Raw genomic sequence first — 15,614 nt, 5'->3', positions numbered from 1 at the left:
ACTAGGTATAAACTCAAAGTCTTTCTAGATCTGTTAGGACCTTCTAGGGCTTGTTATTCAATACCAACATCAGAGAAGGAGTTTAGTGGAAGTTAGTTACAATATTTCTCTTAATTTCTTGAGTTTTTCATTTTAAATTTTCCCCAAATATATAAACATATCTGACAAAATCAGAAGGGAGAGATACTAATTTATTCACTATAGTAGGAATCAGAGAGGCTATTTTCTATCAGCTTAGTGGAGAAAAAAAATGAGACACATTTAATGTCAAATGGAGGAGCAGAAAGTGACAATAGATTCCTGATTCTCTAGAAGAGGCTAAAACTGACAAGTTATCTGACAAGTTAGAGCTTGACAAATGCAATGTTTTTTCCTCAATCTTCATCCTCCTTTACCTTTCTATAGCTTTTAACACTATCTATTACCCTCTTCTCCTTGATTTTTCTTCTATCTAGATTTTCAAGTCATTAATTTCTCCTGGTTTTCCTCCTTCTTATGGATCTTCATCCAGGTCATCCCTACTTCTATCACATATATAGGTGTCCCAAAGAGCTCTGTCTAGACGTTCTTCTCTTTTCTCTCTATACTATTTTGTTTTATGATGTCATCAGGACCCATGAATTCAGTAACTCTATGCTGATTCTAAAATCTATTTATTCAGTCCTAACTTTCCTGATGAACTCTAGTCTTGCTTCTCCAATTGGAGACATCTTTAACTGGAGGTAAAGTAAACATCTTTTTTTTTTAATTTTTTTTTTTTTTAGTGAGGCAATGGGGGTTAAGTGACTTGCCCAGGGTCACACAGCTAGTAAGTGTTAAGTGTCTGAGGCCGGATTTGAACTCAGGTACTCCTGACTCCAGGGCCGGTGCTCTATCCACTGCGCCATCTAGCTGCCCCGTAAAGTAAACATCTTAAAATCAACATGTTTCAAACCGAACTTATCTTTTCCCCAAAACCTCCTGCCTTTCCAAATTTCCCTATTTTTATTTTTATCTAGTTCACCATCCAAGCAGCTATTGTAGATGACCTTCTCAAGGAATATAACCAGAAAGGGGAGGAGAAATATAGGATAATTGCTAGTGGGGATAGAGAAATCAAATGAAAGGGTTTTTTTGAGGATGACAGAGACACTAGCCTGTTTTGTGGGCTATAAGGAAGTAGCCAGCAGACAGGGAGAAATGAAAGATTAGTGAGACAATGTAGATGATAGAAGGAACAACTACTGGAGAAGACAGTATGAAATGGGATCACTTCTGCTGCACTGTAGGTTTGCCTTGGCAAGGGGAAGGACCACCTCTTCAAATGAGACAGGGGAGAAGAAGGAAATAGCAGTGGAAGTCTTATTAATGATATGAGAAAATGAAGCTCTCAATGAATAGCCTCAATTTTGTGTGATTTTTTTTCCAATTTTTTTCCTTTAATATCCTACTCTCTCATTTTTCTGCTAAATACAGTCAGTGGAGCCATGGAATATAATGTGTCTGGCTCTGTTTCATCAATTCTTCAGACATTGCTTTTGTACCAAAATCCTTGTACAACCAGGTTCTAATAATGGTGTATTAAGAATGGTTCATACTGGCTCATGGGAACCAATAGTTAATTGGGGGTGGGTGGGCAGGGCAATGAGGGTTAAGTGACTTGCTAAAGGTCACACAGCTAGTAAGTGTCAAGTGTCTGAGGCTGGATTTGAACTCAGGTTCTCCTGAATCCAGGGCTGGTGCTTTAGCCACCATGCCCCCTAGCTGCCCCTCCAATAGTTAAATTTTAAAGAATTTAGTGAGTTAGTTGTTAAATACAGCTGTTGTTAAAAATTAAATTATGTAAACTTGGAATTAGATAAATTATATTACAACAGTGGTAATAAATACTAAAAACTCACTACTTTCTTTTTTTTTTAATTTATTTTTTATTTTTGTGGGGCAATGGGGGTTAAGTGACTTGCCCAGGGACACACAGCTAGTAAGTGTCAAGTGTCTGAGGCCAGATTTGAACTCGAACTCCTGAATCCAGGGCCAGTGCTTTATCCACTGCGCCACCAGCTGCCCCCAACTCACCACTTTCTAATTATTTTACTATATTCTCCCATTATCTCTATTCTTGAGGTTATTCATATCCATTGTGTCTGTTTTGTCGAAATACTATATAATGGTGTGTTACTGCACAGCTCTTCCCAACTCAATGTTCAGTGATGTCACACTGACAGCTTGAAATTTGCCATAGTGGGAGTATGGAATGCCATGGAAATTAGGAAGTGCTAGAAATCAGGATTTGATTTATTGTTTTGCTGATTTGTGGGTGAATATGTTAATAATATGTTATAATAATATATTAATAATGTGGATAAAGATTAATATGCAGATTAAACTTAAATGTTTGACATCTATAACTGTTACATCATGAATAACAAACATTATTTTATTATCCTCAAGTGGTATTGTGAATTTTACCAACAAAAAATAGAATTATTTTTCAGATTCTGATCATTAAAATGCTAACACAACAGTGATCTATTAATTTTTTTTTTTTTGGCGGGGCAATGGGGGTTAAGTGACTTGCCCAGGGTCACACAGCTAGTAAGTGTTAAGTGTCTGAGGCTGGATTTGAACTCAGGTACTCCTGAATCCAGGGCCAGCGCTTTAACCACTGCGCCATCTAGCTGCCCCCTAATTTTTTTTTAATGTGAAAGTGAAAGCAAGCACAGAAAATAATGATAGGAACAAAAATCATTGTGGAGTGTCAAAGCCAACAGAACCAAACTTGGAATCTATCGAATAACCAATCATTAAACATTAAACAAAAACTACCTTCTTTCTCAAAGGAAGATATAGCTAATCTTATGCTTCTGAACTGTTGGAATGAAAAACAAGCATTTATATTTACACAACAGTACAACAGACTTGAAATAAAAGAAAGCTGACTGGAATATAAAAATTTTCCAACAATTCAACATTAAGGAGTGAAGGCAGAAAACCATGTGCATGTATCCAAGAAATGTAGTATGTATTTAATAACCTCAAATGACAGTGATAAAACTAATTGGCATGAGTCTCTAAAAAAGTAGGGAATATGTAGTTTCAAGATTTCTTAAAAGAATTGGCTAGTGACTCAATTTCCAATTTAGTATATTAACAAAATAACAAAAGTGTTGATGCAACACTAAATTGTTCAATATTGTTTGCAGTTTAGTAAAATTAAAAAGTCCTTTTATTGACTTTGAGGGGACAATAGAATTATGAGAAAAATATAGTAGATGTAGGCAATTCTTCATATACAATACAGTGAAACAAGAATAACAGAGCAAATCACAAAAGAAATTAAGACAGAGATTTAAGAATATAATAGAAGAGAATACAAAAAAATCTATGTCATAATTGATGAGGCATCTACAATTTCTAAGGAAAGCACCCTAATAATTTAGTGTTCAATCAGCTGTTCCACTACTAATGTTAGTTTTTGCTTTAAAGAATTGATGCCATCAACATTGTGTGATGATCAGCTGTGATAAACTTTGTTTTTCGCAGTTATATAATGATCCAAGACATTTCTAAAGGACTCATAAGAAATTCTCTCCACATACAGAAAAACAACTGTGGAATCTGAATGCAGATTAAAACATATTATTTTTACTTTTTCTTTGTTTTTTTTTTCTTTCTTGAGGTTTTTCCTTTTTGTTCTGATCTTTCTTTCACACCATGACTAATGTGGAAATAAGTTTAATGTGATTGTGCATGCATAACCAAAATCAGATTGCTTGCTGTCTTGGGGAGGAGGGCGGCAAGGGAGGGAGGGAGAAAAATTTGGTAATAAAAATCATAAAAAAAAATGTTGAAAACTATCTTTAAATGTAACCAGAAAAAACAAAATACTATTAAGAAAAAATTGATGTCATCCAGGTTTCAGAAAAGCCTAGAAAGACTTGCATTGAACTGATGCAAAATGAAATGAGCAGAACCAGGAAAACATTGTACATAGTAACAACAACATTGTGTGATGATCAGCTATAAATGTTCTTCTCAGCAATACAATGATCCAAGACAATTACAAAGGACTCATCATGGAAAATGCTATCCATATCTAAAGAAAGAACTGATGGATTCTTAATGCAGATCAAAGAATACTATTTTTACTTTATTTTTTATGTTTTTTTTCCTTATCGTCTGTGACTAAAATGGAAATACGTTTTACATGACTGCACCTATATAACCTATATCAAATTGCTTACCATTTAGGAAGAGGGGAGGGAAATAATGGAGAAAATTTGGAACTCAAAGTCTTGTAAAAACGAATGCTAAAAACTGTCTTTACATATAATTGGAAGAACTAGTATTAAAAAATCAGGACATGATAAAACAAAACATCATTGTGACTAATGATATACATAGCTATTGAATCTAAGAGGCTTTATAAGTATGCTATTTCTGAAAAAGAATCAAGTCGTTGGGGAACTCTAATCAGTCTCTAATCTGTCATTATTATTATGAAATAAAATAATTACTCTTCAATATATGTTACCAAATTTTAGCACTCTCTTCAATGTTGTACTTCATTTGCAGGCAAAGTGGATGGTCAGGCTAGTTATGGATTTTGTAAGGAACTCATTTTATGGAGTTTTAATTATGTATAAAATAATAAAGTTAACCTTGAGGTAAAAAAATAAAAGAACTGATGCTATCCATGGCAGAATACATTTTCTATACATTATTGTCAACTTAAAATGATTTTGGCTTTAATAAAAAATATTTGAAAACAGTAGCTAAATTGTTAGAAAATTTTCCTAAAATCATCATTTGGCAGTTTAAATCACTGATAACAATTATCACATAATGATTCAATATCTGGAATAAGACAAGTTAATAATTTAAAAATATTTCTATTTATCACCAATCTCATAAAACATCAAACCAAGCTAGAAACTGTAGCTAAAAAAATAAAAATGGAAATTATTAAATACTGATTGAGTCCTGGGACCCATATAAGTGGCATGTAGTTCATGAGTTACTACTATTGTAAAGCATATGTATTTTGCATTTTTATTATTATTTGTCATATTTCGGTTTACCAGAGATTAGCTGATATTTAGCAAGACCTTGTTTTAATGCTTAACATTCTTGAAAAAAATTTTCTTTACTTTCAACTTCATTGCATTTGAGATCAACTAACATTCAGAAAACACAATAATTATGTAAACACATCAATCATAGATTTGGTAAATTAAAAATTGGGACTAGAAAGCATGAAACTCAAGTTGCACATTTGATTATCAGATAAATTTTTAAACATTCTGCTTGATAAAAATGATAAATTTAATGCTGTTCCTAGGAATGTTTTACTAGAAAACAGTTCAACATATGAACTTACATCTTTCATTAGACAGAAACAAGAATGAAATAAATTAAAATTATTTTTATTTATTACAACCATCTATTTGAAGAACTAACTTCAGCATGCATAATTGGAGAAAATGTATCATTTAAGTAAAATTTTAAAACATGAAATTTATTTGAATTATTTTCGGGATTTTGTACAAAGTAATGTAGAATCAAACAATGTTCCAATCTCTGTAACTATGCAAAAAGCTAAAAAGATATTATTATTACTTTCAGTAGTGCTGGAGCTGAAAAAGGTTTAAATTTAATGAAAATAATGTGCATGAAGTTGATGAATAGACCACATATAATAGATCACATATCAGATTTAATGACAAATTTATTGGGAAAATAGTTGTCAGACTGAGATGCAACTCCATATATCAAATTAGATTTGAATTGAAAACATATGTTGACTACAGAAATATTTTGGCAGACATCAGTGAAAGTATTCTTTGAAAATCATTTGGTTATATGAAATAAAGAGTATTTTATACTTTATTATTATTTGTAAATTGTGTGCTATATATCTTTTAAATGAATAATATTTATAATAAACTTATATATGTACATATGCATACTTCCCCCAGAAAGTCTGTTGTCAAACATTCACCAGCACTTCACTAGTTCTAGACCTTAGCAATAAATCTTGTGACTTAGAAAGTGAACAAAATTTCTTGTTCAACAAGAAGACGACAACAAATTTGGACAAGATTTGCTTTTCAATGTAAGAGCCCAAATCTTGTTCATAGAAATGCTAATACTCTTTTTTGTTATCTCCATGTCCAGGACAAGTTTTATTGTTTTGTTTTGGATTTTTTTGCAACCCATTTTTCCTTTTTTTTATTAGGTCATCAGTTCTTGGGGGGGGAATCAATTATTCTATCACTAAAATGCAACTCTAAGTTCTCTATGTGTTGTCTCAAGCTTCATAGCAAATCATGTTTTGAACTATACTGTTTTGTTTCTCCAACTCTTCCTTTTTTTAAATAGGAAGCATGAAATACATCCAAAGTAGAACTCATTATCTTCCCCACAAAATGTGAACTTCCCTCTTTCTGTCAATGGCACTACAATCTCCTTACAGTCAACACATTTCACAACTATGGGAGTTATTAAATTCCTCGTTCTCATTCACTCCACATATTCAATCAGTAGCCAAGTTTTTTCAATTATGCCTCCTTAATTATACCTCTTCCCATTGGCTGTTTTCTATTCCTAGAAAGTTCAAACTTTGCATTTTTGTATATTTAGCTTCTTTCAAAGTTCAACTCAAGCATTACATTCTGGATAAGGCCTTTCTTATGCTTCTAGGACCTTCCCCCACATGTTACTTTTTAATTTTGTCTTCACTTTTTCCTATTCATCTTTCAGGTTTTGCAATTTGGCTGAACAACATGAATCAGCAACCAAAGTAATAAAACTTACTCTTCCTTCTCTTAAAGCAAAATGAGAAGATATTCAATATGATATACATGCCACTATGAAAAAATTTAAAAGATGTATCAAGGATGACTTATAGGAAATGAAATAGATTTACTTACCTAGTCTAAATGGCTAGCTTATTGTATTTTTAAGGTATGTAGTTTATAACAAACTGTTTCGTCTCATCCCTTCATGAATGTCCAGAAAAAATAAACAATTCTCATTTAGATATGAAGGATTTCTGATCCACCATCTCTAGGTTTTATGTAAGAATAGGAAATTATGTCTCCCCTAATGGATTTTAAGGACCTTGAGAGAAATAACCATTTCATTTTTGTCTTTGTATTCTTAATACTTAGCATAGTATCTGACACTAGAATTGTCACTTAAGTAGGTGTTTAAGAAATGTTTAATGATTGGTTAAAATGGGCATTTCTTTCTTTGAAAGTATTTGAAATGTATCACAGTTATTTTTGTTTTGTAAATAACAATCTCTTACCTGTACATGAATAGTCATCAATTCTTAGGTATCCTGCTTTGCAGATGCACATGAAGGAACCTGGTGTGTTGACACACATGGTGTTCTCCTGGCAATAATGGTGTCCTTCAGCACATTCATCAATGTCTGTAAAAAGAGGAGAGGTGTCAAGTGATCAAGAACTCTTTGTTAGAGCTTTTCTAACATTTTGAGGGGAAAAGTTACTTGAATAGCATAAACTTTTTTTTTTTTTTTTGCGGGGCAATGGGGGTTAAGTGACTTGCCCAGGGTCACACAGCTAGTAAGTGTCAAGTGTCTGAGGCTGGATTTGAATTCAGGTCCTCCTGAATCCAAGGCCGATGCTTTATCCACTGCGCCACCTAGCTGCCCCAGCATAAACTTTTAAAGTATTTTTGTATTTCTATTTTTAAAATGAGTGATGTTCAAATGGCAGAAGCAGAATTTGATTTCTGAAAATAGCTCTTTGTGGAATAACAAAGAGGACTACATTAACATTAATCCTTCCTAACATTTGAAAAGCAATCATCTATCTATATTTTGGTGCAAGAAGTGAATATACACAGACTAACTTTTTCAGCACTAAGGTGCTATTTTTGATATACTGGATATATTTTATTTTATACAGCGATACATTCAGGGGTGAATAAGCATTTGATGTACACTACACATTGGAGCAACTGTCTTTAAAATGTTGTCAATAACTTTTTTTTTAAAGTAGGGACAGTAATAGAACTCTAAGGGAAGATTATATAAGGAAATAAGACATTTACTAAACCTTTCAAGTTGCATAAATTCTACTAAATTGAACAAACAGGGACTCTCACCTCTCTTTTTGAGTCCCCAAGAAAAATTGAGAAAATAGAGAATACTCTTTAAAACAATTTTATACTTTTTTAGTTTTATATCGCCTGAATTTTCAATGTTTTCCTCCTTTCTTCCCTTCCCCAAGGGCCACCTCTTATTGCAGATGTAACAGAGTTGATGGGAGAGAGTTGTTTGGTCAATAAGGTCCTGGAAACATGAACAGGGACCCATGCGACTGACTATATTTGGTAAGCTTGTGATGATATGGAATAGAAGAGCCTCACTTTCTATTTCAGAGTATGTTAATGTATTCTCTTTTCCTGTCCATTTTGTGTGTGGTAGATAAAAGGCTACTAACCTTGAAATGAGAGTGAGTACAAAAGGTCCAAACAGAAATTGTCTTTTCCCTACTCCTGGACACGAGATATAAAAATAATTCAGCTCTGAAGGCACATCTGGATGGCAGAGAAGAATGCCTTTTCCCTAATGGGTGGCCATTGATCATACAAATACTTATGCAAGCCTGTCTCTGATACTAGCTTTATGCTGGACTCATCTCTCAATCAAACTTTGGAAAGACCTTTGGAAATGTCACAAGTCTAACAGTTGATCAAGTGAAGGAGGTACCCTCTCCACCCTCTGTAGCTCTGTCTGAGACCAGGTTTGAACTCACGTCCATCCATTCCAAGTCATCACAAACTTGAAGAAGGCTCACCAAACATTTGCTCGAGTTCCACATGCATGTTTCCAGGAGTGGACCCTCATTAAGATTCCACTACTAGGTATATAGCTCAAGGGAGTCATTGATAAAAGCAAGTCTTTGAATACACTAAAATATTTATAGTAGCATTTTTTTGGTGGTAGAAAAGAACTAGAGACAAAATAAATGCCTATCAATTGTGGAATAGCTAAACAAATTGTGGTACATAAATGTAATAGAATAATACTGTGCTATAAGAAGCTATGAATATGATGAAAAATCAATATGGCTGTGAAGAAGAGATATCAGTACACACATTCCCTTATTTCTCTGAAGAGATAAGAAGTCCATAGATAAAACATTGCATATATTTTCTTTATATATATATCTATATCTATATCTAAATCTATATCTATATCTTTGACTGATTTTTCTTCTCTTCTTTCTCGTTTACTCCTCTTCCCCCTTAAATGTATTCTTTGTTATATGGAATGGCTCTCCAGGTAGGGAGGGAGGAAGAATACAGGGACAAATTTAGGTGATGTAAAAAACAAAAGATTTATTTTTTTAAAGTTTATTTAAAAAATATTCTAGCCATGTAAAAAGCCCCAAATGAATATATGTGTGGCCAGTGAGGTAGGAAACAACAGGTAACTGGATTTTCTAAAATATGTTGGAATATACATGTCATGTTTCCAGTTAAACCTTTCACAGTTCCTTCTAAGAAGGCATTCATTAGGAATAAATGTACAGTCTTTTGATCTGGAGATGGTAGACATACTATCACAAAAACCAATATTTTGCTCTGGAATGCAAAAGCCTCTTCTTTCAAGAGGGCATAATCACTTTTTCCTTTTGTTTCAGATTCCACAGGAGTATCTCCTGCAAAGAGGGAGAAAATTTCTCAGTATTTCACATACTTTTTCATCAGTGAGAAGAGATTAGCAGGCCCTGAACAGGGGTTAAACTATGCATGATCAGATGAAGTCATCTGAATAGGCTATAGCAATATGGTTAAGATTATTTGTCATTTAAATATAGTATTGACAAGACAGTGGAGGAAAGGCAGTGAGTTCTCAAACTCATGACACAATCCCTCCAAAAAACATTGAAATAATGCTATAGGACAATGCCTGGAGCAGCAAAACCCAAAGAAGAATGTGCTGAAATCATCTTCTAACCAAGAATGGCTTGGAAGGTCAGAAGGAGGGAGCTGCTGTGCTGAGACAGGAGTGGAGCCCAAACACCAAACCCAGAGCCTCTGAATCAGCTGCAGTGCCAGTGTCGTCTGGCACCAAGCTCACAGTCTGGTGAGAGGGCTGAGCCCTTGGCAGGGGGAAGACTGCAGGTGTCTATGCTGGTGCTGAGGCAGAACTTGGGTCTTTCACTCCTGCTGGGAACCAGGAGGTAGGCTTGAGTAGCAGTGGCCCAGGTGGGGGAGGGGAACAGGCTCATCAGAGCTGACAACCACAACATACAAAGCTAGTTAATTAGCAGGTTGATCTGGGGTCATCTGTGGACCAGGGAACAGGCCAGGTGAGTGAAGAACCTGATCCTCCTTAAATCTTTCCACCTGGGACTTCTGAAGCTTGGGATAGTACAGCCTGGAAACAGTGCCCCACTTTAAGGAGCTAAAAGTCAAGTCAAAGAAAGACAAGATGAACAGACAGAGAAAGGTGAGGACCATAGAAAATTTCTTCAGTGACAAGGAAGATTGAGGGGTACCCTCAGAGGAAGATTTCAACATCAGGGCCCCTATAGCTAAAGCTTCCAAGAAAAATACGAATTGGTCTCAGGCCATAGAAGCACTCAAAAAGGACTTTGAAGATAAAGTTAGAGAGGTATAGGAAAAATGGAAAGAGAAATGAGGGTGATGCAGGAAAGACATGAAAAAAGTCAATAGTTTGAAAAGTCAAATTGGCTTTGGCCAATTTGGAAAAGGGGGTACAAAAGCTCTCTGATGAAAATAATTGCCTAAGAATTAGGATTGAACAAATGGAAGCTAGTGACTTTATGAGAAACCAAGACACAATAAAGCAAATCCAAATGAATAAAAAATAGAGGGCAATGTGAAATATCTTCTTGGAAAAACTGCTGACCTGGAAAATAGGTCCAGGAGGGATAATTTGAAAATTATTGGTCTACCTGAAAACCATGATCAAGGAAAGAGCTTAGACATCATCTTCCAAGAAATTGTTAGAGAAAATTGCCCTGATATTCTAGAAGCAGAAGGTAAAATAGAAATTGGAAGAATCCACCAATTACCTCCAGAAAGAGATCCCAAAAGGAAAACTCCTAGGAATATTATAGCCAAATTCCAGAGCTCTCAGGTCAAGGAGAAAATATTGCAAGCTGCCAAAAAGAAAGAATTCAAGTACTGTGGAGCCCCAATCAGGATAGCACAAGATCTAGCAGCTTCTAACATTAAAGGACCGGAGGGCATGGAATATGATATTCCAGAAGGCAAATGAATAGGGATTACAATCAAGAATCACCTACCCAGCAAAACTGAGCATAATCTTTCAGAGGAAAAATGGGACTTTAATGAAAAAGAGGACTTTCAGGTATTCATGATGAAAAGACCTGAACTGAATGGCAAATTTGACTTTCAAATACAAGACCCTAGAGAATCATAAAAAATTGGAGTTGGGGGACATACCTGGGGTTGTGCAGTGGGTAACTGTCTTGTGTCTGAGGCCAGGTTTTCGCTGGGATCCCCCTGGATCCAGGGTGGATGCTTTGTCCACTGTGTCACCCAGCTGCCCCATGATGACATCTTTAGGGTTAAATTGAGGGGTGAGAGGAATGCACTGGGGGAGGGGGAAGGACAGAGGTAGCATGGGGTAAAATCCCACATGAAAGAAACAGGAAAGGGCTTATGGAGTGGGGGAAGAGAAGGGGGAGGAGCAGGGCAGTAAAAGAACTTTACACTCATCTGAATAGGCTTAAAGATCATAATCTCATCAGAGTTGCCTCAAGGAAGGATAAACACACACCCAACTGTGTAGAGTAAACTATTTAACCTGGGCAGTAAATGAGCCTAACACTCATCAGAATTGGCTCAAGGAGGGAATAACATACACACTCAACTGGGTGGAGTAATCTCTCTAACCCTGCAGGAAAATAGAAGGGGAAGGGGATAAAGAGAGAGGGGCAAAAGAAGGAAGGGCAGATTGGGGGAAGGTGACAGACAGAAGCAAATCCCTTTTGAAGAAGGATAGGATGAAAGAAGATGGATAATAGAATAAATATCATGGGGAAGGGAATAGGATGGAAGGGAAACAGTTAACAATAGTAATCATGAAAAAGACAAAAGGGGGAGAAATTGTACAAAAAATATTTATAGCAACTCTTTGTGGTGGCTAAGAATTGAGAATCAAGTGAACATCCATCATTTGAGGAATGACTGAAGAAGCTGTGGTATATGATTGTAGTGGAATGGTATTGTACTATGGGAAAAGACAAACAGGATGATCCCAGAAAAACCTGGGAAGCCTCATGAACTGATGGATAATGAAGTGAGCAGAACTGGGAGGACATTGTGCATAGTGACAGTATTGTTCAATGAGCAATTGTGAATCACAACTACTCTCAGCAATACAATGATCTAAGACAATCCCAAGGGATTAATGATGAAGTTTACTATCCACCCCCATAGAAAGAACTGATAAAAAGAGCACTTGTGGATTGTACATATATAACCTAGTTGCTGTCTTGTAGAGGGGCGAAGAAAGGGAGGGAGGGAAGGAGAAAAATTTGGAACTCTAAATCTTGTGAAAATGATTGTTGAAAACTACCCTTACATGTAACTGGAAAAAATAAAATGTTTGTTGAAAAAGCCAATAAATAAATAAACAAACAAACAAATAAATAAATACAGTATTGGCAATCTTTTCAAATTTTGATTATATTCCAAATATTACTAGTCTTTTGAAATTTATTATTTTCAAACTGTGCTCTCAAATAGTCTCAGGTTTCTGGTGTCTGCTGTACTCTTTACTAAACCCCATTTAACCTTTTAAGAAATCAGCATATATAGTTAAATATATAAGATGATCATTAGACAGATGTAGAGAACTAATATATCCAACCAGTCAATTTCCAGTTAGCAAGAATATATAAAGCACTATGTGGCAGGCACTCTACTAGACTTAAGGGATGCAAAGGAAGGCCAAAAAATGTCCTTGCCCTCAATAATATTCTATTGGTGGAGGGTGGGGTGGGCAGTGGGGTGACAACATGAAAGCAATTATATACAAAAATATATATACAGAATGATTTGGAGATAATCACACAGAAAAAAAAAAACCATGAGTATTTGGGAGAGACTTGGAAAGACCCCTTGTAGAAGGACAAATTTGAGCTGTCTTAAAAAAAGTCAGGGGAACCAGGAAGTAGTAGTGAGGATGGAGAAAACTTCAGGAATGGAGGACAGCCAGAGAAAAGACACAGAATTGGAACATGCAGTATAATGTTCAAGGAACAGCAAGAATTAGATCACATTGTACATGGAGGGGAATAAAGTATAAGAAGATTGGAAAGGTAGGAAGAGGCTAGGTTGGGAAGGGCTTTAAAAATCAAAGAAAGAATTTCATATTTTGATCTTATAAATAAGGAGTCACAAGATTGATTAGAGAGCTAACAGTCAAACATTATATAAAATCATTTGGAATCATTTTGAAAGTTAAGAGGAGGAAGTGGAGAGAAACTTGGGAAAGTGAGACTTACCAGAAATGTATTTTAATATTCTAGATGTGAGATGAGGAGGGCCTGTAAGAGGATGGTGGCAGTGATAGAGAAGAGAAGGGGAAGATGAAAGATCTTGCAAAGGTAGAATAAACTGGGTCTAGCAAAAGATTAGATATGAGAGATGAGAATGAGGAGTTTAAGATGACATTAGAGATACTCTATTTTGCATTTTGCTATTAGCTATTTGAAGCATTTATCTTTCTGAATGACTATTGATTGTTTGGATTTATTTCTCTGAATACTGCCAATTCATATATTTTGGCTTTTTATCAATTGGGAGTAGTGGCTATTTCAACAATTTAGAATCAATTCCTTATATATCTTGGAAATGTGACATCAGAAAAATTTGCAGTAAAATTTTTTGCTAGTTACCTGCTTTTCTCTTAAATTAAGCTATGCTGGTTTTGTTTGTAGAAGAAAAGAAAAAACCTTTAAGTTGTATAGATAACAAGACAGACCCAGATAATCTAGGATGGAAGCATCCACATGGGAGATGCCAAGGATCTACTTCTGGGAGAAGATCTTCTGTATTCCCTTACCATGTGGAGCTGGAAGGGGTTTTGTTTTTAATTCTACCTGGTGGAGGCATAATTCCTCTCTCTCTCTTTTCAGTGATATCCAAGAGTAAGGTATTGTTCACTTATAGCATGGGAACCATGTACAAATCTGGGTAGGAGAAAGGTTCATTTTCTCTTCTCCGTATGCCATATGAACCCAAGAAAAAATATAAAATACCCAAACTATCAGAAGACAAGATAGATATCTTAAATAATCCAATGTAAGAAAATAAAATTGATCTAGATGCAAAAGAGCTAACCAAAAAAAAAATCCTGGTCCTGATGGATTGATTCACAAGAGAATTCAAACTTTTAAAGAATAGTTTATATCCATACTTCACATTAGTCTCAAAAATTGAGAAAGAAAACCCTACCATAATTCTTTTATGTGACAAATATCATCCTAATATTTAAACAGGGAAATAGAAAACACAGAAAGAAAAACTATATACCAATATCTGAACACTGACTCAAAAATTTTAAAGAAGCTATCAAACACACGATAGCACTTTAAGCAATCATTCACTAGGATCATGTTAATTTATATCAGGGATGTGAAGATAGTTCAACATTAGAAAACAATCAACATAATTAATAATATTAAAATAAATCCAGAATCACATGATGATCTCAACATATTAAAATTAAAAAGCCCTAGAAAGTATAGGCATAGAGAAAGCTTTTTAAATATCGTGGGAAAAAAATCTATCTGAAACCAAATGGAGTTATATTAGAACATTTCCCAATAAATATAGAAGTGAAGCAAGGATTCTCATTCTCCCACCTACTATTTGATATAGTTCTGCAAATGTTTGCAAAAGCAATAAGAAAAAAGAAAGGAATTTAAAAAATAAAAATAGGTAAAGAAGAGATAAAACTATCCTTGTTTGATGATGATGTTATTTGCTTGGAAAATCCTAGATAATCAAGAAAAATTATTGAGACAATAGCTTCAGGAAAGTTTCAGCATACACAATAAGGTCTTAATCAACAGCATTTCTACATGATAATTATAAAATACAAGCAATAATAAAAGAAAGGGAAATCACATTCCAAAATAACTACAAAATGAATAGAATATTTGCTGATCAATTTCTCAAAGCTTACAAAGGACTTTTATAGATTCAATTAAAAAAATGCTCCTTAAAGAAATAAAGACAAGCTTAGAGATGGGTATTCTTCTTGATTAAGCTGTGCCAATATAATAAAAATGACAAAACCACCTGAATTAATTTACACTTTTAATATTACACTAACTAAATTAACAATGAATACTTTACAGAGCTTGATAAAATAATAAAATTCATTTGGAAAAACAAAAGATCTAGATTATGAAGGGTAATGGTGAAAAGAAGTAATCATGAAGGAGGAATACCAATTCCAGATTTCAATGTATATTACAAACCAGCAGTTGTCAAAACCACCTGATATTGATGAAAGGATATAGACAGATAGATCATTAGAACAGACTAGAAAAGGGAAATTTAGAAATGATAGAACTCAATAGCCCAGT

The 15,614-nt window shown here is 34.6% G+C and overlaps 1 protein-coding gene across 2 annotated transcripts in view; it reads right to left on the bottom strand.

The window, feature by feature from the left end:
* The window catches only part of NELL2 (neural EGFL like 2), a 280,513-nt gene that overhangs the window by 47,668 nt on the left and 217,231 nt on the right, over positions 1–15,614 (bottom strand). For both annotated transcript variants that reach the window (XM_043969238.1, XM_043969237.1), the window contains exon 14: positions 7,292–7,417. In XM_043969238.1, the coding sequence (XP_043825173.1) occupies positions 7,292–7,417 (126 nt within the window). The remainder of the gene's footprint in view (positions 1–7,291; positions 7,418–15,614) is intronic.

Source organism: Dromiciops gliroides, chromosome 5, assembly GCF_019393635.1.
Source record: "Dromiciops gliroides isolate mDroGli1 chromosome 5, mDroGli1.pri, whole genome shotgun sequence".
In the NCBI taxonomy this organism is placed as follows: domain Eukaryota; kingdom Metazoa; phylum Chordata; class Mammalia; order Microbiotheria; family Microbiotheriidae; genus Dromiciops; species Dromiciops gliroides.
Note: the sequence above shows the minus strand (reverse complement) of the source record. Positions and strands in the feature narration are given on the sequence as shown.